This window comes from Platichthys flesus, chromosome 12 (genome assembly GCF_949316205.1).
Source record: "Platichthys flesus chromosome 12, fPlaFle2.1, whole genome shotgun sequence".
In the NCBI taxonomy this organism is placed as follows: Eukaryota; Metazoa; Chordata; class Actinopteri; order Pleuronectiformes; family Pleuronectidae; genus Platichthys; species Platichthys flesus.
Window position 1 is genome coordinate 19,590,565 of NC_084956.1, and position 27,052 is coordinate 19,617,616.

Genomic DNA, 27,052 nt, shown 5'->3' on the forward strand with positions numbered 1-27,052 from the left:
TGTGCTTGTGGGCTTAATATTCAGAATGTGACAGAGATTGTTGGACGTTGTCGATTTCTGCTCATCATAGTCGTGAGTCAGTGGACCGGACAGAGCCATGAAACAAAGTGGGGTTTCCATTTCTTTGTGTTATGCTCGGACATATAACATCTTACCAAACTACAGAATCATCAAGATAAAGGTAATGCGAATTTACTGGTTCTGCTTTGGCAGGTCTGTCGTGGATACTATGAAGCCTTTGTCATACATGAACTCTCGAAAATGTCCAGAAAATGGACTCAGGTCAATTTCCCCTGCTGAAGTCATAAGTTTTTATTACAGCACATCGACAACGGTGTCCGTGGTTACCACTAAAAACTCTCCAATCTTCAATTTGACATATTTCTCAATGTATTTTACGTGTGTTCATCGTCAACATGCCCACTAGTTTGCTGTGACATTTTAGGGAGCAACTGTCTTGGACAGTTCTCACGTAAAGCCCCTCTTGAAATTTCAGGAAAACATTTAAAGTTAAGTGATTATCTGAAAGCAGCTTTAATAAGATAACACGATCACAACTAAAAATTAAAGTCACCTCTGAAAATTAGTTTATCCCTGTGTGTCTGACACTTTACTTGACTCGCAGCTCTGTGATGAGGCAGGTAACTCCACCCATCAACACTCCGGTCATTACACTCAGATTTACCTGCAACACTGTTCTAGCCATGTCTGCTTAAAGGATTATCTATGATTATACACATTCCTCTCATGGGCAGAGCTGGGACACACTCATGACATCCTGTCCAGTGACCACTGCCATCACTGTCGCTCCTCAGGTCAGATTTGTGGGACACGTTGGACATCCAATCAGAGCTGAATATCATCTGGACGAGCTGCAGAGTGCTGACAGGAGCCAACATACCGCTTCTCGATTTTCCATAAAGTCTCTCTGGGAGCCTGTCCCTCTGTACAGTATCGTTCTATATACAGATTGTGTTATAGTCATCTAGGGTAGCCGTGCATTTTTACAGCAACACCCTGCTGGAGTTTATATACACATGCAAGCACTGACATCTGACATAGATGGTCAAGAAACAACACATTGTCATGGATTTCAGTGTTCAAACCTCCTCTGACCTCTCAACTCTGCTCACCCCCACCACCCTTAATTTCTGATCCTCCATCTTCAGTCGTTTCCTCAATGTGGTTGAGCCTCCAGATCACTGCTCCCTAGATAAACCCTAAGTCTACGTCTATCTCCTTAGACCGTCTGATTAGCACTACGTCACTGAAAGGGGAAGTAATCCCAGTCTGGGCCCAGGAATAGAGCCCTGGGTGGGGACAGGCCACAGGAGAGATGCTCAAGAGCCAAGGTGCATGAGTCCCTGGGTAATCCCTTCTTAAATAGCTTGTGGGCAGGGACAGAGGGAGGAAGCTGGGTCAGGGGACGTTATACCGTGGGAGAAACACTGGTCAGTGTCCTGCTGGACACACCACACCGGCTGCATCAGAAGAGGGATTCACAGACAGAAACTTGTTGGACTGTAAGAGGACGGTTCATCGACCAGGATGAACTTTGCTGCCCAATTTTTCTACTCGCGGTACTTGAGCGAGCGACTTGAGAGGTTGTACTCACCTAAACCTGCAATTAAAGACAGCGAGGAGAATGACCCCTTCTGGCAGAGGTGGGAAATCACAACATGCACTCTAACCTCTCCCTTCCCAGATCAACCCTGTAGTCAAAGATTTACTTTCTGCCCTGCGTTTGGAGGTAGGTCTAACTTCAGTCCCTTTGTCCTCAATTACTTCTATTTCTCCTCTTTGTCTACTTTGTTTACAGCCTGTACCCGAAGTAAACACACCCTCAAATCTTCAGTTTCTTCATTTGCAACATATTTCTCACCTTTACAGCAAAAGGAAACCAACCACTTGTCCTAATGTTGTTGCTGTAGTCATCAATTATATGAATTCCTTTTGGCAATCGTCTTTCTCCCCCGAAATTCTCTTAATCCATCTAGGTTCCAAGCAGGAAGTTACTCCTCCATCTTCTATTTCCCCCATCTTTGTACTTCCTTTGTTCGTTCTATTGGAACTTCTCTCAGAGGAGAGCTAATCTTGTTCCATGCCCTGGAAGACTTGCTCATTCGCCCCGGTCCTCTTCCATGTTGTCCTCTTTGTTCCCGGATAATTATGACAGATTAAGAGAAAGACCCAGAGAAATCAAAAGTTATTGTTGTAATAAAGGGATTAAGTGTTCAAGAGTAATTTTAGTAAGACACTCTACCTCCGCTTCGCGCAAAATTTTAATGACATCACATCCAGGGTCAAAGAGAGGTTGCGAGTACTTGCTCTGATGGTCTGCATTGAACAGCATGATTATCAGGATTCCACACATCACATAAATGTTGGGCAACATCTTCGATCACAACAGACAAATGAAAGAAAGTCAATTTTCAGGGTCTTTGCTCTTCGTATCCGAACCCTTAAGGCGCTACTTATGGTATCTGAAAAGGCTCCAACAAACCGGATAAAATCTGAATGACAGAGTGAAACAGAATAGCACTTACATTAATGCAACACCAACAATCGGGGTCACGCAGTGCTAGGAGGCAATTTCTTTTCCCAAATGAACATTGATTCAGTAGGAAAAGGAAGCGGTACAAGGAGCCGGTTCGGGCATTCAGTCTTCAAAAGACGCTGAGATGGTGCAATGAAGAAAGCTTGGTGGGCTGAAACGTCTCCTTAGCTCCTTGCATGTCCTTACTCGTCGTTCCGTTACACCATTATAAAATTATAAGAGCCGATTTTTACTGTCTCAGCTCTTCATCGTTCACTCGCTGTCATGTTGCTCTTTTACCTCTATGATCTTGTTTTTCAACTGCTTTTGAACCAAGTACCCGAATCACAGGTGCAGCCTTGGGCTTTTCCACTCACATTCTGTGGCTGAATAATGGACTGAGAGTGACGGACAAGTGGGCCAGAGGGCATTAGTGGGCCCAGGGGATGAGGTGAAAGGTTATGGTGATGTTTATGGCAGTTCCCTGTTGTATAAATAGACTGGGATGTTCTGTGTGGAGCTACAGCAGCACTGAGGAGAATTCAGAGGTTGTTTGAGAGAGCTGCTCCACCTGGTGGCCTTCGGATCTTATTTTAGCATCCCATAGGCTCACTGCAGCACTTTCCTCACCCACTTCTTCTTTATTTTACTATTCTCTGTCAAAAGGGTTGCTCTGCTCCGTTTGGACTGCAGCACGTGTCAGCTGCAACTTTTTACTTACACTGTAGACCGAAATACAACTGGCCTGGCTCCACCGACAACCTTATTCAAAGTTTCCAACTTAGCTGTTAACCATTTGTGATCTGCTTTAGTGGCTAAGTGACAAGGTTAATCTCCAATGGGTTTAATCCTATTATTATATTTCTACTGCGTAGAGGCCTTTTGTTTGATTACGTGGTTAGAGAAACAACCGAAAGAAAGAAGAAAGGAATCTTGTGTTTAATCTTTTGAGCAAAGTCATTTGATGAAATGAAAGTTGATTCTGTAGATTCAGGAAAAAATTTAACCTTTTTAAACGAATTATTCTGCTTCATTTTATACAATGTCCATTTACAGAGTGGTTATAAATCACCCTGTCCTGGCTTTGGGCCTACGTTACCACGTTTTAACGCTTGTGTCCCTGGAAAAGAGAAGCTGAACGACCCGATGAATCATAAATTGACTAATAGATGTAATCTGTCACAGTGAGTGGAAGCTGGGTTGACATGAAAGGTGAATCAATTCATCTTATGTGAAGGATTGGGGTGGTGTGTGGGCACGTGCATGTACCACCAGGGTCGAGGTCAGTTTAATTACATTTTGCCCAGTTCTGGAAATATATCTAGATTTTTTAAACTGTAAAGTTTACTGTAGGAAGACAAGAGGCTGGTGGCTCTAACAGTGAGTTCTGAAATGTAGTTTCAGTGCATAATTGAATTAGGGAATCATTTAAAAACATGTGTATGTGTGTGTTTGGATTGCAGATTATGGTTCGTAAAAACTTCAACATTGTATATTTCTTGTTTACACTTTTTGTCAAAAACTGATTTCCAGGGAATAAAACTGATGGGCTGTGTGGCAGAAGCTGCGTGAACCCATCTTCAAAGTCTGGATCATATCCAGACTTTGATAGAATTATTTACTTCAGTTTGCAACAACTTGATGTCATTTCAGGGGGATAGAAAAAAATGGAAATTGAAAGAATAGCAACTAAAATGAGGGAGAGATAATTAGTTCATGAGCCAGGGGAAAATAAAATTATGAAAATATAACATGATATGGGTCAAACATTTATTCAAAATGAAGATTTTATTAAACACTATTATTTGTTAAGTGACCTAGATACACTTTGATTTAAGTTAGGTGGAGTCTCCCACCGTCTCTCTACTCATATCTACTTGTGTTAAGATGTTTCTCTCTCTGTGAATGTTATTAATATTAATATTTTGAACTAAAATACTCATATGCTCTCTGTGTAGAAACACTGGAGAAAACTGACGTTTTTCTACACACATACATACACTTTTCTTATTCCAGTGAACTGTGTGTCTTTACACACACACACACACACACACACAACATAGTCAAGCAATACCTTGTGTAACTTTTTCATTGTGGAATTTTTGCTTTCAACGACTGTTCCTTCCATTAGGTTGGATATATCAACATGAAACCAGTTATATAATGGTAATTCAACATAGCACATATAACCACTTTATGTCCTATTACTGGGATATAATGCTTGTTGTTATATGAGTTTGTTGTAGAAAACTTGTGGTTAAAAACAATTAATGACTACAATAACTAATTTGAAAAATGTTGCATATATACGCGTTTAAGAACAATGACCTGCGCACTATTCAAGAAGGTATTTCTATCATTTTCACAGCATCCATGTTCATTTTTATATTCTTTATTGGTTCTTATCTGAAATATCTTGTCAGGGGATAATTAAACATTTGTCTTTCCCTTTTCACCCAGAGATGAGCTGCGCCTGGGCCCCAGTCATCCCGGTGCCTCTCACAAATGTGGCTCTGTCAGTAATGGCAGCGCAAGCCGCAGACTCACCCTCATTGAACCAGATAGGCTGAAGGACTTTGGTGAGGAGGAGCTTCTCAATGGAGATGTGAAGGTCAATGACACCAAGGAGGTGGCAGCTCCTGAGATCAAACTCCAGGAGCCACCAAAAACCAGAAGAGTCAGCGAGTTCCGCGTCGTCCCCAGACCTCCCGTCCATTACCTCCGCTTCGAGGACATCAGTGCGGCCGCGTTCAAGATCCAGTCAGGGATCCAGAAGACGCCCTGCACGGTACGCTATCATAGCATGTTGGGAAAATATACAGTCATATGGTGGAAGAGAAAGAAGTGGGTGACCACTGAACTCTTTTAGGATATTCATACATTGGTTTATTGTAAACGTAATTTGAATTTGATTTAATTTGAATGGAAATAAAGAATCTATTTTGTCACATGGAAAATGGACAAAAACTAGGCATCCACCGACAAGACACACATCTGTCTGCTCATGGTCTCACAGCTGAACATAAGTAAAAACCAGAGCAAGAGGTGGGAGGAGCAGCCTTCAAAGTGATTGAGTGTGGGACTCTTTGTGGAGCTGCTGTCTGCTGTGATCAAAAACACAACTTATTGGAAAAACCTTTGGTCCAGTTCAGTCCAACTCGGCTGAAAGAGACAGACAGTCAGGTGATATAGAGCTTTTTCTCACATCCTGTAAAAGTCTTATCAAACAAATCGTGGAAGATATTTAATCTAGAACTTTGTTTCAGTTTCAGTCAGACTTGGGCCACATTTATTTTGATTCGTTTTTTAATATGAGCTGTGTTTTTGTCAAGAGTATCATAATTCCTTAGGATTAATGACACACGTTGCCTGCAAGAGTCCGTTTTAAACATTTTGAAGACTAGCTCTTGACAAAAATATTCATTCCAGCTACAGCAGCTATGAGAACAGCTACCACTAGACACTTTGTGTAAAATAACCTAGTGGCACTGTAGCTGGATTAAATTCATCCACTCTGTTTGTACTGTGTCACAGCTGTGAGCACTTTTGAGAATGGCCTTGTGAGCTCACAGAATAACAGCCTTCGGGTTTAATATTATCTAACCAGGTTTGCTCATCTGAATCACATTGTGTCGGGTTGTGTGGCTGTTTAATAGTTTGTTTGACCTTGAAGACAACCCAGCCTCAGACTGTTTGTGTGTGTGTGTCTGTGTGTGTGTGAGAGAGAGAGTCTTAACATATATTGATAATTTTGTATTTAGTTTAAATCTCTATATAGGCTACTGAAATTATTTACTCATTCCACATTTATTCACTTTTGTATGTTTCTAATGACATTGATGTTAATAATTAAATTGCATGTTTGCTTTTTACTCATGTTCTTCTCTTAAAATGACACAGAACACGGCCCTATAGCAGGTTTCCTCAATTTACATCCTTTTCTATTGTATTTGAGTTTACATGGAGAATAATTAGTAATATAATATAATAAGTAAATTTCCACAGAAAACGTAACTTGATATATGAAACTAGAATTGCATATAGAGAACATTTCTACACCAAGAGTCCAATCAAGCCGCACCAGACACATTTATTGATATCAACACCCTTAACATTTTATAATTCATCAAGATGCAGGAATCATTGCCAGGTGACCATGCAAAACAAACACACACAAAATAAATATTATCTCACAATGTTAAAGAAGTGATAAAAAAAAACCCTGCATCTGTTCCTTTATCTAGACCAGACTTTAATGGGGACTTTCATGACCCATATCCCGTTCCTGCACCAAGGTTAACCAACTGACACCGGTGGAGGTAATGAACAGGGTAGATAACTGGGTTAGTTGTGTCCGCCCTGATTTGGCCAACATCACAAACGCCCCACATCTGGTCCACATACTGCTTGGAATGATACTTGGGCGCTCCGCTCCTGTTTGCCAGATCTGGTCCACATGTCAGGTCATCCAAAGGTGCCAAAATGTTGCCCGAATTTGCTACTTTAAGCCAGAAAGGCTCACATATGTTACGGGAGATTGGGCCTCATTTGTTATTTTACAAGTAGGCCACTTAAGACTTGAATCCATTATGTCCACACTTGCCACAAGAAGGTCAAAAGTGATGCATCATTGCCTGAGGTGGCCCACAGCCGTTTACGCTCTCTGGGATGAACCCACGGTGCAGTAGAATTCACTCCTTAGATCGAACACTGCTCTAAGAATGCTGCTTCTTTGTGTGTTCAGTACTCCAGGCTGTCCAAACAGTACGGGATGGAGATCTACCTGAAGAAGGAGCATTTGCACTACACCGGCTCTGTGAAGGAGAGAGGAGCGCTCTCCCTGCTCAGCTCCCTCTCTCAGGTAAGATCTTTGTGTGTATTCATATTTAGCCACGTATACATAGTTGTAAGACTCAATCCAGTCTGTGTTGATGTCCGTGCAGGAGCAGCAGAGGAAGGGTGTGATCGTGGCCACTGACTGTAACTTCTCCATGGCCGTGGCTCACCATGCAGTGGAGCTGAAGATCCCGGTGTTCGTCATCATGCCGTCGTGCTGCTCCTCACCTCGCCTCCGGCTCTACAGGGACTACGGCGCCATGGTCATCTCCTACGGCAGCACGGGCCACGACTCCCAGAACCACGCCTGCCATCTGGCCAAAGAGAACGGATACCTCTACATGGAAGAGTCAGTCCTACTAATATGAACACGTCTGAAGTATCTGTAAAAACTGCTGCACTGACAGCAACATTGATAATGGTTTGAAATTCATAGTCTCACATTTATTTCTCAGTGTTTTGAATACTCTCACTCATCACTCATCGTCATCCACTTATCTGGGGTCGGGTCGCGGGGGGAGCAGCTCAAGCAGGGGGCCCCAGACTTCCCTTTCCCGGGCCACATTGACCAGCTCTGACGGGGGGATCCCGAGGCGTTCCCAGGCCAGTGTTGAGATATAATCTCTCCACCTAGTCCTGGGTCTTCCCCGAGGTCTCCTCCCCACTGGACGTGCCTGAAAAACCTCCCAAGGGAGGCGCCCAGTGGGCATCCTTACCAGATGCCCGAACCACCTCAGCAAACTCCTTTCTAAGTAAAGGAGCAGCGGCTCTAATCCGAGTTCCTCACGGATGGCTGAGCTTCTCACCCTATCCCTAAGGGAGACGCCAGCCACCCTTCTGAGAAAACTCATCTCGGCCGCTTGTACCCGCGATCTCGTCCTTTCGGTCATCACCCAGCCCTCATGACCATAGGTGAGGATAGGAACGAAGATCGACTGGTAGATCGAGAGCTTTGCCTTGCGGCTCAGCTCTCTTTTCGTTACAACGGTGCGGTAAAGCGAACGCAATACCGCCCCCGCTGCTCCGATTCTCCGGCCAATCTCACGCTCCATAGTACCCTCACTCGCGAACAAGACCCCGAGGTACTTGAACTCCTTCACTTGGGCTAAGGACTCATTTCCTACCCGGAGTAAGCAATCCATCGGTTTCCTGCTAAGAGTCATGGCCTCAGATTTAGCGGTGCTGATCCTCATCCCAGCCGCTTCACACTCGGCCGCCAGCCGATCCAGTGAGTGCTGAAGGTCACAAGCCGATGATCCAATGAGGACCACATCATCCGCAAAAAGCAGTGACGAGATCCTCAGACCACCGAACTGCAACCCCTCCCCACCACGACTACGCCTCGATATCCTGTCCATGTATATCACAAACAGGATTGGTGACAAGGCGCAGCCCTGGCGGAGACCAGCACCCACTGAAAATGAAACTGACTGGCTGCCGAGGACCCGAACACAGCTCTCGCTTTGGGAGTACAGAGATTGGATGGCCCTGAGGAGAGACCCCCTTACCCCATACTCCCGCAGCACCTCCCACAGTTTCTCCCGGGGGACCCGGTCATACGCCTTCTCCAGATCCACAAAACACAAGTGGACCGGATGGGCATACTTCCAGGCCCCCTCCAGGATCCTTGCGAGAGTGAAGAGCTGGTCCGTAGTTCCACGTCCGGGGCGAAAACCGCATTGTTCCTCTTCAATCTGAGGTTCGACGATCGGCCGAACCCTCCTTTCCAGCACCTTGGAGTAGACTTTACCAGGGAGCAGTGGCGGCTCCTGACAAATTTCTCAGGGGGGGCAATTGTTGCGATGATGGCTAAGATCCACGGTACAATCAGATTGTTTTCTGCTTACCTCATCGAACAGCTAAATGGCAACATCAGACATCGACTGCATGTTCTATATGATTTTTTTGATACAGCTAAATCAAGTTTATAGTGAATGTTAACATGCTTTTGGCTGATGAATGAACTATCCCACTGTGGTCATCTAACGGTACATTTTCATCTACCATTTTGCCTCCTTAAATACCTCGGAAAGTTAAAAGAGACTGCTTTACAATAAATCACAATACTCTTTCTCCATCTGATAACATTTATTTTAAGTGCAGCAGTTGTGTTCTGATTTAACAAAAAATGGATGTTAGCATAGCCTAGTAATTATAATATTTACAGTTCTCATCACACAACTTGATGACAGCATATATAAAAACTAGTGGCATAGCCTACTCATTGCAATATTTACAGTATTCCTAAAACAAGAATGATCCAAGGTGATAATCAAAACATTGGGTGCTATTTAACAAGAATTTACCCATAAGACACATGTACATTACAAAGCAAACAAAAAAATTGGCTAATGATATGCAATTAATACAGCTATTTCCAATTCAACATTTGAGTAGTGCAACAACACAACAACATTAAAACAACATTTCTCACTTGTATTGAAATTTTGCTCGTCTCTCTTTCAAAGCAGCAAAGTGATCAATGACCCTCTCATTAAAATCAGGCATGTTCCTGACTAGTTCCCTCTCCATGGAAAGCATGGCCAGAGCATTGAGACGATCCTGTCCCATTGAGTTTCGCAGGAATGTCTTGATTCTCTTTAAGGTCGAGAAACACCTCTCAGCTTCAGCAGTTGTCATGGGAGTGGTTATGAGGATGTTCAACAGAGCCACAGTCTCAGATAGGGTCTCGTGGAGGTTGTTCCTCTGTAGAACCTGGTAGAGTGCCAATGCACCACTGCAGCCCTTGAAATCTGGACTCTCGTAGATAAGGGACAGTTCAGTCTTGAGCTTCGCCTTATTCAGCATGGGGTATGCCTTGGCAGTGGTGTTCAGAGCCTCATCAGGGAACACATGGGAGTACTGCTCAAACAGGTCTCCTTGTAGCAGCGTTGCACTCACAAGGTGGCTTGTGAAAGAGAACCTCTCGTTTGCATGGCCCAAGATGGTGTCACAGACCTGTCAAAATAAAGAGAGTATATCACAAATTGGAAGTACACTATGAGTTAAAAACACTGCCACCATCCATCCTTGAATGTAACTGTAAATACAGAAGGGGTGATTTTTTAACACTAGGTTCCAGAGGCCTTAAAAAGGAGGTCTGCATGACTTTAGAATACAATACAGTAAGGTATGCAATGAAGTGAAGTGAGAGAAAAATAGAACAAAAAAAGAAAATAAACAAACAAAACTACAAAATCATCTACCTCCTTAGACAGCCTCTGCTTGTCTTGCTCTCCCAAGGCCCTCCTTTTTCCTGTAGTTCCTGCTGCTACTTGCTGCTGCTCTGGAGATGAGCTCTGGTCCCTGAAACCGACAGACAAGGAGAGTGTGTGTTAGTATATGAACGTATTCAGTATGTCAATGCAATTACCTACAGTTCCTGTCTTAGAAAACCAGTAATAATAGTATGTTTTGTCCTGTTTTAAGATCTCCTATACGAGCCATTACAGAGCCTATATTAAAAGGGAGTTAGGAAAAAGGCAAATAATATAGTTTCCCTGAATATGAAACGCTGCCATCAGGCAGAAGAATGTGTATTAAGATGCAAATCAAATCGCTTAAAATGATAATTTGTTCTGGCCTCCATTAAGCTGATGCAATAGAACGTGCAATAGAATAATGTGCAATAAATAGGAAAGTACTTAACTTTAGCACTCATACTTTAGCACCTGCACCTTATTCCCAAGTTCAAGTGCAATAGTTATAGTTAATAGTTTTTAATGAATCAATCATTCACTGTGCCCAAGACAGATTTCCCCATGGTGACAATAAAGTGTAACTTATCTTACCGTATGGCTTGAACACTGCTTGTGAAGCTCTGCAGAGCACGTTTGATGAAGACTGCATCAATGTCCTTCTTCTGCAGCTGTTGGTACATAATGTCAACGTGAGGCATGATTTGATGAAATAGATGCAGGAAAAACTTGAAGTCATCGTCCTGCAGCATCCTCAGGTAGCCAGATGCCTCCCTCACTGTGGTGCAGTCAAATGAGCCGTCTGTGCTGATGGCTTCAAAACACTCTATGAGGTCATCTAGGTTCTCATAGACTGTGTTCACGACCCTGCTGTTGAAGTTCCATCTTGTGGCCGATGCTCTTGGCAGCCTTCGTGCAACAACCTGGTCGAGGATGGTGGTGCGTTTGGGTGACCGACTAAAAAAACTAGAAATGCCATTCAGATCCGAGAAAAAAACCCTCACTGCTGGGACCTGAGAAGTGGCTTGCTGCATGATCAAATTCAGCTGGTGTGCATAGCAATGTAAATAATGTGCATTTTTGTAATGCTCTCGCACTTTTTGCTGCACACCAGCCTTCTCTCCTCTCATCACATTGGCCCCGTCATATGCTTGCGCGATGAGTTTACCCCTCTCTTCCTCGGTGAATAGACTGTTCAGTCTCTCCATAATAGCAGTGGCAATCGAGTCAGCCGTTGAAGACGAGAGGGGGACAAACTCAAAAAAACGCTCTTGAACAGCATGGCTCCCATCAATGTATCGCAATACCATGACCATCTGAGTCTGAGTCGAGACGTCCGTTGTTTCGTCAGCTTGTATCGCAACGAAGCTGGCCGACTTCACCTCCTCCGTAATGCGTGCCCTAATGACAGCTGCCATGCAGTCGAGCAGCTCATTTTGGACGGTCTTGGATGTGCCTTTAAAGACGGTGGCCGTTTTTAAATGCTCCTCAAAAACTTCATCTAGGGATGCAATAAACTGTACCAATCCTCGAAAAATTCCGGGGTTGCTGGATCCCTCGCTCTCGTCTCGGCCTCGCAAGGCCAACTCGAATACACCGCAGAACTTAACACCGTCGATCAGGCGGCCCAGAATGTGGCGATTTTTTCCCACCTCATCATTGTGCCGACGCAGTGCTAGCCTGTAGCCATCGTCCAACTGCGTAGCAATGTTGACGCTCCCAAACGCTGACAGTTTTAAGCAGCTGTCAATGTGGATCCTCGATGCTTCATGCTTTTTTATTTTTTCGGACAGATGATGCATATCTTTGAAACCTGTTGTAGTCCAAGGTGTTTCCGTGGTGCAGCCATCAGGGTGGATGAGGACGCAGGGGTAGCAGAAGAGTCCGTTGGCTAGCTCGCATCCTGCTAGCCAGTTTTTCCTCTCGTACCAGCACCGCGAAAATCCCCTGGTGTACGACTTGCCTCCTTTCTTTGATATTTGTTTTATATTTAAATTTGGTCGGGGTGGTCCTAATTGTTTAACAGCCAATTTTTCCTGATTGCTTCGACGACTAAATGGTAATTCTCTAAATGAAATGATGGAGTTGCTCTGAGCTGTAATATTCGCCATGACGATCGTGAACGTGACTGCGGCGGCAGCAAAGCACCACGTGACGTTCACTGTAGTGTACGTATGATATGACGGAATCACGTTAGTGCAAGCACTCCCGGAACCCATAGAGAATGCATTGCAGGGCTTGCAGTTTGAAAAAAAAAGCTTTTACATGAAAGTCAATGAGAGCGCTGGGGGCGATTTCCAGGCAGGCTGAAATCGCCCATAGCGCTCGGTTGGTATGAAACACAACTGCTCAGAGGAAAACAGGCTTAATTTTTTACAAAATGTATTGGTTAGCATCATTATCACTAAAAAATATATACATATGATATATTATTAAAAAAAAATATTAGGCATATTATCTTTTTTTTTTTTTTTTTTTTTTGACTCAAGGAGGGCGGCGCCCTATCGCCCTCTATTGGCCGGCCGCCCCTGCCAGGGAGGCTGAGAAGTGTGATGCCCCGGTAATTGGTACAAACTCTCTGGTCCCCCTTTTTGAACAGGGGAACCACCACCCCGGTTTGCCACTCCTTTGGCACTGTACCCGACTCCCACGCGATGTTGAATAGGCGTGTCAACCATGACAGCCCCTCAACACCAAGAGCCTTTAGCATTTCTGGCTGGATCTCATCAATCCCTGGGGCTTTGCCACTGCGGAGATGTTTGACTACCTCAGTGACCTCCACCAGGGAAATTGACGACGAAACACCATCAACCTCGAGCTCTGCCTCCAACATAGAGGGCGTGTTATTCGGATTCAGGAGTTCCTCAAAGTGTTCCTTCCAACGTCCGACGACCTCCTCAGTTGAGGTCAACAGAGTCCCATCCTTACTGTACACAGCTTGGATGGTTCCCCGTTTCCCCCTCCTGAGGTGCCGGATAGTCTTCCAGAAACACTTTGGTGCCGACCGAAAGTCCTTCTCCATGGCCTCTCCGAACTTCTCCCACACCCGCTGCTTAGCCTCCGACACGGCAGCAGCTGCAGCCCTTCGGGCCTGTCGGTAACCTGCAACCGAGTCCGGAGTCCTCCAGGATATCATATCCCGGAAGGCCTCCTTCTTCAATCGAACGGCTTCCCTGACCACCGGTGTCCACCAAGGTGTCCGAGGGTTACCGCCCCTTGAGGAGCCTAAGACCCTGAGGCCACAGCTAGCCACCGCAGCTTCAGCAATGGAGGCTTTGAACACTGCCCACTCTGGCTCAATGCCCCCAACCTCCACAGGAATGCCAGAAAAACTCCGCCGGAGGTGTGAGTTGAAGATACCTAGGACGGGGGCCTCCTCCAGACGTTCCCAGTTCACCCGCACTACTCGTTTGGGCTTACCAGGTCTATCCGGAAATTTCCCCCATTCCCTGATCCAACTCACAACCAGATGGTGGTCGGTTGACAGTTCCGCCCCTCTCTTTACCCGAGTGTCCAAAACATGCGGCCTCAGATCAGATGACACAATCACAAAATCGATCATTGATCTTCGGCCTAGGGTACTCTGGTACCAGGTACGCTTATGAGCACCCTTATGTTCGAACATGGTGTTTGTTATGGATAATCCATGACTAGCACAGAAGTCCAATAACAAACGACCGCTCGGGTTTAGATCAGGGAGGCCGTTCCTCCCCACCACGCCTCATCAGGTGTCTCCATCGTTGCCCATGTGGGCATTGAAGTCACCCAGCAGAACTACGGAGTCCCCTACTGGAGCCCCATACAGGACTCCATTCAGGGTCTCCAAGAAGGCCGAGAACAACCCTTAGGCGCAGGGAGGCGACCCTCTCGTCTACCGGGGTAAACTCCAACACCGCGGCGCTCAGCCGGGGATTTATGAGTATCCCCACACCCGCCCGGCGCCTCACGCCCTCGGCAACTCCGGAGAAGAATAGAGTCCAACCCTTATCCAGGAGTACGGTACTAGAGCTGAGACTGTGCGTGGAGGTAAGCCCCACCAGATCTAACTGATAGCGCTCCACCTCCCTCACAAGCTCCGGTTCCTTTCCCCACAGTGAGGTGACGTTCCACGTCCCCAGAGCCAGCTTCTGCCGCCCGGGTCTGGTCTGTCGAGACCCCTGACCTTCGCTGCCACCCATGTGGCTGCGCACCCGACCCCAACGGGTCTTCCCACAGGTGGTGGGCCCATGGGATGAAGAGAGGGGGGGTGCCACGTAGTTTGTTCGGGCTATGCCCGACCAGGCTCCGTGGCAAACCCGGCCACCAGGCGCTCGCCATCGAGCCCTCCGTCTGGGCCTAGCTCCAGACGGGGGCCCCAGGCTTCCTCCGGGCCGGGTCACATCTCCTCTTTTTTCCGTTATTCATTGAGGTTGTTTGAACCTCAATGAATTGTTGTTTGTTTTGAATAGGATCAAATCAAAAGTTTATTTATAACTTGCCGACATGTTGTTCAGGGTTGGTGCACGACAGTGGCACAGAGGGCTGTGGGGGAAATATAGGCCGGTGCATAATTGAGCACAACCAGAATAAACTGGAACAAATTATTTACGTTTAATTTCGCTGTAGCCTTTATAATCTATTTTTCACCTGAATCATGCAACCTTGATATTTCAGATCATCTTCTTTCATGGCAGACATGTGAACTTGTCTGGGCATTAAAAGGCTCAGGAGTAACTGTTGACATGAAATCTTTTCCCAGCCTCGTAAGTGGGTTAACCACGTGTCCCTTTAATCACTCTTGTGCTTTTCCTCCGATCACATGTGAAAATGTTGAGTGGGAGTTATTGTGGAAGTAACGTCTGATGTCGGATCACAGCGGAGAGAAATGGAGACTGTATTTATGAGAAAGTAAAATGTAGGATTCCTTTGTTGTGCCGATCATCAGCTCTGCCATTCTCCAACTCGTTCTCCCTCTTTCTGACATGCAGAGATGAAAGTGCAGCGTACCTGGCAGGACTGGGAACTGTGGGCATGGAAATCTATGAGCAAGTGCCCAAACTGGACGCAGTGATTATTCCTGCGGCTGGACAGTACGGTCTGCTGGCTGGCACCGCCGCCGCCATCAAACACCTCAACTCACAAATTCTTGTGATAGTAAGTGGATGCAGTTTGATTTTAGAGATTTATGGAGGTAGAATTAATAAACATATCACTGTTTCTTTAGACCTAGTTGTTGCCTCTGTCTCACATCGGTTCTGTGTATTAAATGAAGCCAGGTCTCATTAAACATAATTTCTTATAGCAAAGATAAGATTTCTACTTGCACCTACATCTCTCTGATGATCCAATTACTTTTTGATATGGCTTTGATGGATAATTACATTATTCCATGTTCCACTTTCTACAAATTAAAGTCTGGCCAACAGAGGCCTGAGATAGAGCTCCAGTCAGTTCAGAGCAAATCTAGTGAGTGTCACATCAGGCCCTGGTGAATCTTGTGTGTACTATAGAACAAGACATCTTAACATGGTATTACCATTAAATGAAGGAAAACATGGTAAACGCTTTATATCTGTTAAACATTCGTATGCATATAATATGTATATATATATATCTTTCATGTATATAGCTCTTATGTAAAACCAGCTGTATCCTCCCTCCACAGGGAATTGAACCAGAAGGTTTCCCTCTGCTGCTACAATCTCTGAAAACAGACAGTCCAGTCAAGGACATGCACAGCTATCCCAACAAGAAGCTTTACGGAGGTGAGACCAGAACAAAGATGTGTTGTATCATGTGAGCAGTGATCATTATCTGCACAGTGTTCCGGTTGGAAGCCTCTTAGTTTCCCTTCTTCTGTGTGTCCACAGATCTCGTGGAGCGTTCGCTCGGTGATAACACTTTCCACATGGCAAAGAAACTGGTAAATAAAGTCATCACTGTCAGGTAACGCTTCATCACAACATGTTCACCCTTGACAGAATTTTTGTAGAGGAGATTCACCATGTGATTTATGATTTTCTGTTATGATCCATCCCAACCTTTTGCCTGTTGAAGAATTTACAGCAGTATTTTTGGACATATCATGTCATAAATTGACCTTTTCTTCTTCCTTGGCCCTCTGACTCACAGTGAGGAGGACTCTCTGGTGGCGATGCTGCGGTTCCAGGAGTTTGAACGCTCCACTGTGGACACAGAGGGAGCCATGGGACTGGCTGCCATCTTGGCCGGACAACTGCCAGAACTCAAAGGAAAAAGGTATGGCAGACTAGTTCATATTAGTGTATAATATTTATATACTGATATGATTCTAAGAGATGTTATTTTTTGTTAATGAGACAGATCCTTTTGAAATGATGTAATATCCCTGTGTATCATTTTAAGAATATCTCACTATGAGAGCAAAGCCATTTTCCTTCTTCCCCGTGAAAGTGTAATTTCATCAGAACATTGATTTCAGCATTGCTGCAGTTAAATGATGACTCCCCCTGATCTGTGTTTGTGCTGCAGGGTGGCTGTGGTGGTGAGCAGTGCCAACATGGAGCTGGAGCTGGTGAGGCAGTGTGTGGACCGAGCCCTGGTGCTGGACGAGCGGGTCAGCAAGTTCTCAGTGCAGCTGGGCGAGTGGCCGGGAGACATGGCCAAGCTTCTGGACGTCCTGTCCAGAGCAGACGTCAGGTAGAGTCAACACTCGTCCATTCACAGCTCTTTGGTTCTGCTGCTGCATAATTCCAACCTGTATGTTTTATGTCCCTTGATGCTCCCTCAGGTTGTTGGACGTCTGCCATCGGAGACACGGTGACAAGTCCGATCTCTTCAATGCAAAGGTAGGCGACTAATCTCTGCCCTCATTATTCTTCCTCCTCCACTCCAGTTCCTTCACCTACATTTCCTTTCATTACCATGGAGCTCTGGGCTTTGATATGCTTAGTCTACATCCACAAAAATGCATATAAATTTATATAATGTTGCATTTTTAAAAAGCTACTCTTGTATAATATGTATTTGCAAAACCATTGCTTACATAACAAGACATATTTCTAACACCTTTTAATAGGCCCCCCTTAAAACTTACCATTATTTTTTAATAATTCACTAATTACTTCATGTATTATGTTGCCAGATAGGAAAATGTGTCTGTGGCTGGTGTGAGCTGAACCTGCAGAAAAAAGCAGCAGAGATTTCAATATTTCTAACTGAGCAGTCACCATATGTTTCCATGTTGGAAACATAAAACTGCATTGGAAACCAATAGAATTGTCTCATTATCTTGTGGCTCTGCGTTGTTACCTCTACATGTAATATCACATGTAGAAACATTTTCACATGTGATATTACTATATTTTCATATCTTTATATTGCATGTTCTCTTTGTTTTTACCCTCCTGTCTGCTGCTGTAAGACAACAAATGTCCCTGTTGTGGGACTACTAAAGAATTATCTTAAATCAATTTATCAATTACAATGTCACTCAGTAGAGCTCATTCCTCCAGGAAGGCCCAATAGTCTCCTTACGTTCAACCAAGCTCCCCCAAATGTGACACACTCATTTTCATCAGGATCCAGTAATTGTTCTCTGGGAAATCAGTAAACATTATTTATTAAACATGAATAAAGGCGACATGCGTTTCATGAAGGGTGATGTGTTCATGAACTAAACATTTAAGTAATTTCGTCTGAATGAATCCTTAGTAAATCCTTTTCGTCTGAATAAACTTAGTATTAAAGTTCAGTCTCGCTCTAGAATCGTATCTCCCTTGAAACAAAATTGGAGACAGATGCATTCTGATGCAAATAAGCTAGATTCATGAATTCGTGAACCCACAGTTTTCCCTTTGGATACTAGAATGGCCTTGACTTACCTTCATGGAATCATAAAACTGCATTGGAAACCAATAGAATTGTCTCATTATCTTGTGGCTCTGCGTTGTTACCTCTGCCGTCCACACTGGCAAATTGGCTTTATTCACCAGCGGTGTCAAAAGGTGAGAAGTGCTGTGTAATTACCTGGCAACACACCCGCTGCCCTACTTCTGGTGGGTGTGAGTGACATCACAGGGCTAACTGTGTGTGTCTGTGTGTTTGTGTGTGTGTTCACAGGTGGAGTGTGTGGTGGAGACCAGGGATAAGACACAGAGCGCTCAGCTGCGTAAGATGCTGACTGAGCGCTACCCTTCTATATGCTGGCTGGACCGGTGATCACAACATCCCAAATATATTCGTGATAGAAAAGGACATGACATAAGATCACTTGCAAACACATCCCGTAACAAACACTACCGTCTTTATTGAACTGTGTTAAATAAAACAATAAGAAAATGGCTGATCAGCAAACCTAATACAAGAAGCCTTGAGATTACAGTGAATATTATCCATCCCTCTTTTAATATTTCTGCTGTTGCTTTGTGCTTTCTGCACCATGTGACTAGAATAAAGCTCTCAACGTTAATCATGAGTATAAATCATGCAGTGATGATGCAGGCTCATAACACTCCCTAAAAGAGCAGCATAAAAAATAATCTATTTTCCAAACTCATATTCTTTTTAAACTGTTGTACATATTTATTTATATTGTCTTGACGTGGTATATAGTGTCAATCCAAGTAAACATGTTAATGGTAAATAAAACTAGACAAACGCCACAACCCGCTGTGATTCTTTGGTGATGGGTGGGGGGGGGGGGGGAGCAAAGGGAAAACCTGGACGTTATTGTTTTTATAAATGGTTCAAATAAGGGTTTGGCATCAGTACAGAGAATCTACTGTGAGACACAGGATGTGAGAGTATATGCCATTTCTATACTATCAATCCCTGATTAATGGCTAGAGATAGCTCTAGACTGGGCTGTTTAAGAAGGGCTAATGCTCTTAAGTTCATAAGCAGAGGACATCGTGAGCCCAGGCTGCGGCCTCGGCCTCAGTCAGACAACGTCACACAGTACATGTGTGTGGGACACAAACATCGTCATCTGCTGGAAGTGGAACCATGGATCTAAATATTATTGTGTCATTTATCAGGGGCTATTGTAGTGATGAAGAGGGAATCAGTCACTTCAAATTCATTCTTACTGAAACATTTCAAAGGCAATTAGCTGAAATGCAGGGTTGTGCTCGGATGATAAAACCATAAACTGTATATAAAGCTTGGATGATAAAACCATAAACTGTACATAAAAATGGACAACATTTCTCCACTTCCTCTCACTGTCAAGAAATGTAGTCAAAATACCCCAGATACAAATGATCAATCATGTTTCATCCTGTTTTTATATCATCAAATAACCAATTAAAATCTAACTTTCTGGAACAATAAACTTGAATATTCATCAGTGTAATTAGCACTAGCAGAAATTATTTAAAAAAACATCTTTGGGAAAACTTTCTTTGTATATTTTAATTTTTTAGTATGGTCCATCAAGAAGGCAGGATTTATGATCTATGCTGCAGTCAACCACCAGGTGGCGAGTGAGACACTTTGGATTCACTTCAGGGGAGCGTTGATGTTGTTCATCTTCATAGACAGGCTATGGGTTATACAGATAACTAGCTTAGTCCTTAGTTGCTTATTACACTGCATCAAAGTGAGGAGACAGTAGCTTTAATTGTTAGCATTAGCCAGCTCCTGCAACCACTAGAAAGAATTCCTGCTCCTCAGAGTCATGTGTCTTTATCAGGGGAACATTTACTAACTAGCAGTTGCAGTTCATATGCTGCCTTCGAATAGTTCATTTGGATCAGGAAGGTTCTTAACTGAGTGAAATGACTTGGAGGAATTTCAGCGGCTGCCATTATAACAACTGTTTGAATTCTCTAAATGATGAGGAAAGGAGCTTCAGTGCTTCCTAACTTACCTCCTTAAGCAGTGGAAACAGACACATCCTGCAAGAAGGGAGAAAGTGCTGCCCCACAAGGCTGCAACTTTTAAAGCAAAAAAACTTATAGTTGCACCTGGCCACATTCAATTAAGTATAAAATACAGAACTGCTGTCATCAACTTGATATAAACCAAGACAGCAGGAAAGGCGATTTTACAAATTAACAAGAAGTTAGGTTTATACCTTTTATCAGTGTTTGAGCTTTGACATTGTGAGTACTCCTGCAAGTACGGCTTTGGAATCCCAGTATTTTGTCATGGTTAATTCTTTAGTACAATTAATAAAATAAAGTGAAGTATTCTGAACATATTCAGAGTATAAAAACTCAAAAAAACACATTTCAAGTAGTCTGTCAGTTAATTTTTTATTTTCCCATGTTAATATTAAGAATGTCATTAAAAACAAAGCACCATGGTATAAGGAATGTACATTTTCATGCAGAAGCTCTTGTTTCTGTTCAGAGGATGGTGGCACTAACCATCTGCAGCCAACCTGTCCGACATGATGTTCATGACAGCAGCTGAGAAAATAGCCCTAATGCCACCATCCATCCAGGCTGTAAACAACATGAGTGTACAAAGAAAATGTTTTAAAGATTCCTCTTGTATTGCACCGAATATAAAATCACTGAAAATCCATCTAAGGGAGACTCATCAAGAAAATCTCTGATGATTAAATATGCTCTGGTAATAACGTGATTAGTAAAAACTATTTAAAATAGTATTTGTATGGTACCATGTTAAGAAAATCTATGGAGTGAAAGGTCAGTCCATGATGCTATCACAAGAAAGTGAGAACTATTTCCAGCATAATCATCAAAGTTATATATCTCCACTTCAAAATGTAAGTGTTAACACTAAAAAAGGCTCAGGGGTCTTCCTCTGATTGTTGTCCCCCTCTGCAAGATTTCATTTCGCAGAGAAAGGACAGGGAGGAAGGAGAAGAGGCACAAGGAAGTAACCGGCTTGTTAAATTCAGCATATGTAGTGTTATCCTGTCGGCTCCTGCTGCTGCTGCTGCTGCTTTCAGTTCTGTTTGGGACGCTCAGGGTCGTACTTGAGGAGCAGGCCGAGGGAGGCGAAGCCAAACAGGAAGGTCTGAATGAACCACATGCAGCGAGTGGCTGTGTCGTGGATACCTTTGTTGCTGCAGGGATGTGGAGAAGAAATGGTTTACTTTGTCAATGAGGCTTTATTTGCTTAGCACCTGTCATACAGGTTGGTGCAGTTCAACGTGCCCTTCACAATTGACTGGTGAGCCAAGAATAACATCAAACACACAAATATGGATAATGAAATACCGATGAATAGATTTTAAAAGATAAAATAACAAAAGGTTGAATAAATGTAAGAAAAAAAGTCAGTAAACCGAGATAAAAAATATTGTTATATATTAATTGGTCAAATTTAATAAAGTTAAAAAAAAACGTAGATGTAATAAAAATGTCTATTTAAAAATAAATATTACGCAATCAAAACCCTAGATGTAAATAATGATCTCATATTTTTACACTCCTGTGATACAAATAATATAATTGACACAAAATGGTGTTATCCTAGTTAAAAACCATGAGCAGCAGCTGCTGTTTGTTTGTACTGACTGGTGTTAAGAGTGTGTTTGGGTTTTTAGCCTTTAAAATTGTTGAAACTTTAGCAGAGGCCCAGTTTAATCATAGAAGTTTGAGGGGGAGCCCATTTATTAAAAACCTTTAAATCACACTGCCATCTAGTGGACAAAAAGGTTATTGTCATTCTTACGTGCACATCCTGAGAGCAGTGAAGGCCTCGAAGACATGGACAGCCCAGGCTGCCAACCACCTGTAACAGACAAACATGACTTCAACTCCACAGACCCTTTTGTCACCATGTTTTCAAATGACCCTCCAGCACAGTCGAGCAGCACCAGCATTGAATTAACAGTAGTCACATGACAAACCTAAAAGATCGACCACTTCACATGTTTCACACCACTAAAGACTCAACGACTTCCTCTTCAACTATCCTCATTAAACACTGCTGTGCATCACATGACTTCGATCAGAGTGAAACATCATCATGTGATTGTCGTCTTTGACACACTACATGAGGAAGAGTCAATGAGCTCACAACCAGTGGTAACGATCTGTTAACGGTGAAGAGTATTAAGGCTCGAGTCGATGAAACTGTGTTCTTCAGCCTCTGTGAGTTTGGTTTGCATCATGTGACAGTCGCCGATGCTGCTCAAGGAAATCTGAGGAAGTGATTGTCTTTATTTGAATGAGAAACACCTTTAGATTGCTGCGGCTCTAATGAGCAACAGAATTAGTGTCGACCACATCACACTCTTCAGAGAAGGAAAGGTGTAACCGGGATTATTCACTGTATAGAATTTACTGTATGTTCTATATATAGTATAAAGTTTCATCACTCACCCTTTGTACATTATGTTTGCATAATTATCCACAAGGTGTTTGCAGAAGCTGCCGAAGACACCAAGGCTCTCAAATGGGATTTGTTCTGGTACAAACACGGTGCACTGCAAAACACAAGACACGGTACATCAGCTTCAAACCATGTTAACAACATTATCTATGAATAACATGTAAAACATAGTGTGCTGGGCATTTGGAGAGAAAAACCTTTGGAAATCTAAGAGTCAGTCATTTCTAAGCGCACATCTTCCTGTTTAACGCTCTGACACGAGATCTTCACTTCTCTACATCAGACTTGTCTCCTGAAGAGATTTGAAAGGACTGTCTTAATGCACCGGTTTCATCAGGACTCTTTGTGGTGATAACTGAGCAACAATATAACCCGCATTTCATAGCAAACAGCTGACTCTGCGGTGCCCCAGTGGTGGTGGACCATTAAGATTTAATTTTGGAAAGTCCAAGGTTAGCTGTTGATAACTGAAGTGGTTGTCTCCGTTTGGAAAGAAACCCAGTGACATCCGTGAGCTTTACAGCTGCTTTGGATCATAAGTGTGACCACTGTATGTGCAGCAAATGGCAGCCTTGTTGTGAGAAATGTGATATTAATTAATCTCTTACAGTTCTGGAGGAGGATTAGTTCTGCATCATGGTGAGTTTGTTGGTGAGACTTAGTATTTAAGTTGTATCATGTGAGTTCAAACTGAAAACCACTGAAATCAATAGTTTTATGTTGAAATCAAACTGATTTATTGGTAAATGAAATTTTTCATGATCAATTTTCTGTGCCAATGCCTTTCAGATTCATATAAATGTCCTTTCAGGCCGACCCTGTCAGAATTCATAACTTTTTTCAACTCATGTGACTGATTTTCTTCAAGAATTTTCATGTGAGAAAATTGACCTTGCAAAGTCCAAATGCTCTACTTCAATAGTTTGGTTTTGTACATTTTTCTAAGTTTGTCCCTCGGAGCTTTGGTTCACACATTTTTCTTTGCCTGTGTGCTCTCTGTCTCACCAGCTGCGAATTCCTTTCATGATTGGAATGATATTTGTACTGAGTTTCTGAGAATGCAACAATAATTTGCAACATGCATTAGTAATGCTGAAAGTTTTTACAGTAGTGAAATTCATAAAAGTAAATAGTTTTAGACCCAGATGAGGAATTTTTATTTAAAAATGTACCATTAAAACTAGCTTTATATTTTTCTGCAGCCAAATATTGATTCTGGGTAATAATAGAAAGTTATTTCACATCTAGAAGTTATTTGGTGCCACAGATCACAATGAATAGCTTTAGAGGTGAAAACCTTACCAAGACATTTTGACTAGTTTTTCCGAAATATTATTTTATATCTTTGAAATTTCCTTTGTGAGAAAGTTGCAAGGTACCACTCATTTAATAGATGTTTACACATACATGTTGTTAAGAACCAGGAGGTCTTAGATGAGTGAGTATGAAAAATACCCCTAAAAAAAAGACTGAACAATATACAAACAACACCTAATATTCTTCAGCACAAAGAAACGTGGTTACATACAATAAACCATGAATCACAGGGAAGTCCAACAAACATGTTGTATTGTGTCATGCTGCTATTGTCCTGCTCTGTCCAACAGGTTCATGTCAGGTATGTGTCCATGGACTATAGATGGTGGATGAGACAAAGGGCTTTTGTTGGAAGGGCCCAGAGGCTGCAGGTTATAAACTGCAGGTTATAATCTGTCAAACTGAACACTGAACTATGATGGTTTTCACTTATTACAACATGTAATACATTTAACCAGGTTGGATCAGTGTTTGGTGTTTGCCTTAAAAAATGGACACGTGACAAGTGGTGGTGAACGTTTAACCAGCCTGTGCACGGGAATAACCAATTATGTGGACAATTCACCTTTCACTCTTTTACAGGTTTTAATACAACACATTCAGGACGACTCTAAAGAGATTTTACAGATACATTTTCATTCGTTTTTTATTGACCAGCTACAAAAAAAAATTAGTAAACACTGATCTTGATCCATCCCTTCCCCTAAACTACAGGCCGATATCTCAACTGCCTTTTATTTCAAAGATTGTAGAGCTGTTGTGAGTGAATGTTCTGTATTGAAGCGTAAGATTCTGTGAATACATCTCTGACCTGCTCCAAGCACCAGGAGGTCACTCAGGCCTTCAGATCAGTGCCTACAGGTTTTCCCTTGCACTCGTCTGAGAAATCTCTTCCTAGGAAAATATGTTCTGCAGTCTCTGTTGTCTTCTTTTCAAACCTACCTTTGTTTCACCTTGTTACGTCTAGTGTCTGGGATATAGTTTTGGATGTGTATTAATTTGTTATAAACTTTACTTACATTAGCCACAACCATGTCCCAATATTTACTGACTAAGTCTTAGCTTTACGTTTCCCGAGGATATTTAGAGAGGAAACTGAGTTACAGCTTAAGTAAATATTTATCACTGATAAACCTGTTATCATATTTAAAACACTGCTTTTTTCTTTTGTATGACACTCATTAGCTAGTGTTGGCTGAGCAACAGTGCACTACAGTGGACAGCCAAGTTGTCCAGTGGACTTTGTACAAGTGTGTTGACCTGAATGGCTCCAGATAAGATTCAACATGAACCACGGAGACCCTGCCGATGCAAACACACCATCAGCAAGTGTTGAGTGGAAGTAAAGAAAAACATGTCGCTGAGTGTCCCTAGAAATCAGGAAAGTACGAAAATATGATGTAACAAGAGAATAATAGCTCGACCCGGAGGACATTTAGCGCAACACGACACGTTAGCCTCTGAAAGAGAAATGATAACCACTCAATCTGCCTAAATCCCGCATTTCTTCTGTTGAGATCGCTCGAGTTGACTTACGGTGAAATAGGACATCCCGAGTGTCACCGAGACGATCCAGAATAGGCTAGTTCTTTTGAAATAATCGCCTCCATCACTTGTCGCCATGTCTGCTGCTGTCAGTGGCTGCTCTGCTCTGGTCCCGCTCCCTAATGCGACCGGGTGGAAACCGCGGTGAGGAGTCTGACAGCAGGGTGTGTCCTGTCTGTTTATTCATGGACTCTTACATAAGTGGAAAATCATATTATGAAAAATCCTCTAGTAGTCATCTCCTGGGTTTCACTCGTTTTCACTTGATATTTACGATGCATGTAATACATTAAACGTTAGACGACAGCAACAGAGCCTCCACGTTGCAGTGACAACGTGGAGGCTCCTATGTGTGTGTTTCTTTTCTGAAACACATCCGGAGCTGTTTCACTACACAATTTGTATAGCCACATGTGTAAAACTAGGAACACTTGTCCTATTAGTTCCCCAGTTTGAGCACGGGCTAACTAACGTCATTATGTGGCATGGACACTCGTGTGAAGATATGAAAACACACTGTACCCATACAGTGTGTTTTAACTCTTCTCAAATACTGCAGGAGACAGGTTTCTTTTGGGAGGTGTGGAGGTGCATAACTGAGAGCAGGATGTGGAAAGGACCATCTATCAGCGATTGTTTGAGTTTTAATTAAAAACAAATATTTGTATTGGAAACTGATGAATATGGTCCCTAATAAAAAAATATATTTAATTTCTTTACTATGTTTCAACAGGTAATTTGATTAATTTTCGTTTCATAGAATTAGTTTGACAACAACATGACTACCTTTCGTCTTGTAATTTTGTATAACTGAAAATATGTCTATTTCAAGTGAAGGCATATTTTAGTGGTCAAAAATACCAAATATGATTACAAGTTATTTTGTCGGTGCACAATGTGAGTCTCTGACGATCACAGACAGACAGCATCCCTGTTTTCCTGTTCGGAGAATTATACTCTTGAATTAACATGAAGAGATAAGCTGATCACACGGCATTTTGTTAATCTAATTTACACATCTCAACAGAGTCGGGACAAAACTAAAATAAGCTCTTCACTGGGATTTTGCATGAGCTGAAAGGCTGCGGGTTGCAGCAGTGTTGGCTTTTATCACTCGATCATTGTATGTAAACTTGGCCGAGGCAACTATTTGATCTGCTGAAACGGCTCATTGATAAGAGTCTACCTATTTTATCTTATTATCACACCAATTTTTGATAGTGAAATATTCTGTGTACGTTTTTTTTAAATGAATATCGAGGATAAATTAATACCTTTACTATGTGAAAAACTCATGTTGGCACAATAGTTCCCTTGATCTGTGAGGATTTGAATAAAGCACAGGGAG

General features: G+C 42.8%; 3 protein-coding genes across 3 annotated transcripts; 1 reads left to right on the top strand and 2 right to left on the bottom strand.

Moving 5' to 3' along the window:
- Positions 1-1,425: 1,425 nt before the first annotated feature.
- Positions 1,426-19,205, top strand: LOC133965925 (L-threonine ammonia-lyase). Its single transcript, XM_062400522.1, has 11 exons — positions 1,426-1,664; positions 4,997-5,324; positions 7,281-7,397; positions 7,480-7,721; positions 15,537-15,702; positions 16,214-16,313; positions 16,419-16,494; positions 16,681-16,806; positions 17,059-17,226; positions 17,318-17,375; positions 18,649-19,205. The coding sequence occupies exons 1-11, from the start codon at positions 1,549-1,551 to the stop codon at positions 18,745-18,747; spliced, it is 1,596 nt and encodes a 531-aa protein (XP_062256506.1). The 5' UTR covers positions 1,426-1,548; the 3' UTR covers positions 18,748-19,205.
- On the bottom strand, positions 9,440-13,028 carry LOC133966623 (zinc finger MYM-type protein 1-like). Its single transcript, XM_062401610.1, has 3 exons — positions 11,164-13,028; positions 10,579-10,678; positions 9,440-10,330 (listed from the first exon to the last, which is right to left on the bottom strand). Exons 1-3 carry the CDS (start codon positions 12,786-12,788, stop codon positions 9,803-9,805), a joined length of 2,253 nt encoding a protein of 750 aa, XP_062257594.1. The 5' UTR covers positions 12,789-13,028; the 3' UTR covers positions 9,440-9,802.
- A 1,567-nt stretch (positions 19,206-20,772) lies between the features above and the next one.
- Positions 20,773-25,856, bottom strand: tmem254 (transmembrane protein 254). Its single transcript, XM_062401590.1, has 4 exons — positions 25,696-25,856; positions 22,833-22,936; positions 22,180-22,239; positions 20,773-21,568 (listed from the first exon to the last, which is right to left on the bottom strand). The coding sequence occupies exons 1-4, from the start codon at positions 25,780-25,782 to the stop codon at positions 21,448-21,450; spliced, it is 372 nt and encodes a 123-aa protein (XP_062257574.1). The 5' UTR covers positions 25,783-25,856; the 3' UTR covers positions 20,773-21,447.
- Positions 25,857-27,052: the final 1,196 nt, after the last annotated feature.

What these genes read in the sequence shown, in the direction of transcription:
- LOC133965925 (XM_062400522.1), top strand. Translation starts at nt 1,549, where the DNA reads ATGAACTTTGCTGCCCAATTTTTCTACTCGCGGTACTTGAGCGAGCGA. An exon ending in CAACAAGAAGCTTTACGGAG is followed by an intron (nt 16,314 to 16,418) that starts GTGAGACCAGAA and finishes GTGTGTCCACAG; the next exon opens with ATCTCGTGGAGCGTTCGCTC. An exon ending in CTGTCCAGAGCAGACGTCAG is followed by an intron (nt 17,227 to 17,317) that starts GTAGAGTCAACA and finishes ATGCTCCCTCAG; the next exon opens with GTTGTTGGACGTCTGCCATC.
- LOC133966623 (XM_062401610.1), bottom strand. Translation starts at nt 12,788, where the DNA reads ATGGGTTCCGGGAGTGCTTGCACTAACGTGATTCCGTCATATCATACG. An exon ending in AGCAGTGTTCAAGCCATACG is followed by an intron (nt 10,679 to 11,163) that starts GTAAGATAAGTT and finishes TGTCGGTTTCAG; the next exon opens with GGACCAGAGCTCATCTCCAG. An exon ending in AGCAGAGGCTGTCTAAGGAG is followed by an intron (nt 10,331 to 10,578) that starts GTAGATGATTTT and finishes TTATTTTGACAG; the next exon opens with GTCTGTGACACCATCTTGGG.
- tmem254 (XM_062401590.1), bottom strand. Translation starts at nt 25,782, where the DNA reads ATGGCGACAAGTGATGGAGGCGATTATTTCAAAAGAACTAGCCTATTC. An exon ending in GCAAACATAATGTACAAAGG is followed by an intron (nt 22,240 to 22,832) that starts GTGAGTGATGAA and finishes TGTCTGTTACAG; the next exon opens with GTGGTTGGCAGCCTGGGCTG. An exon ending in ACTGCTCTCAGGATGTGCAC is followed by an intron (nt 21,569 to 22,179) that starts GTAAGAATGACA and finishes ACATCCCTGCAG; the next exon opens with CAACAAAGGTATCCACGACA.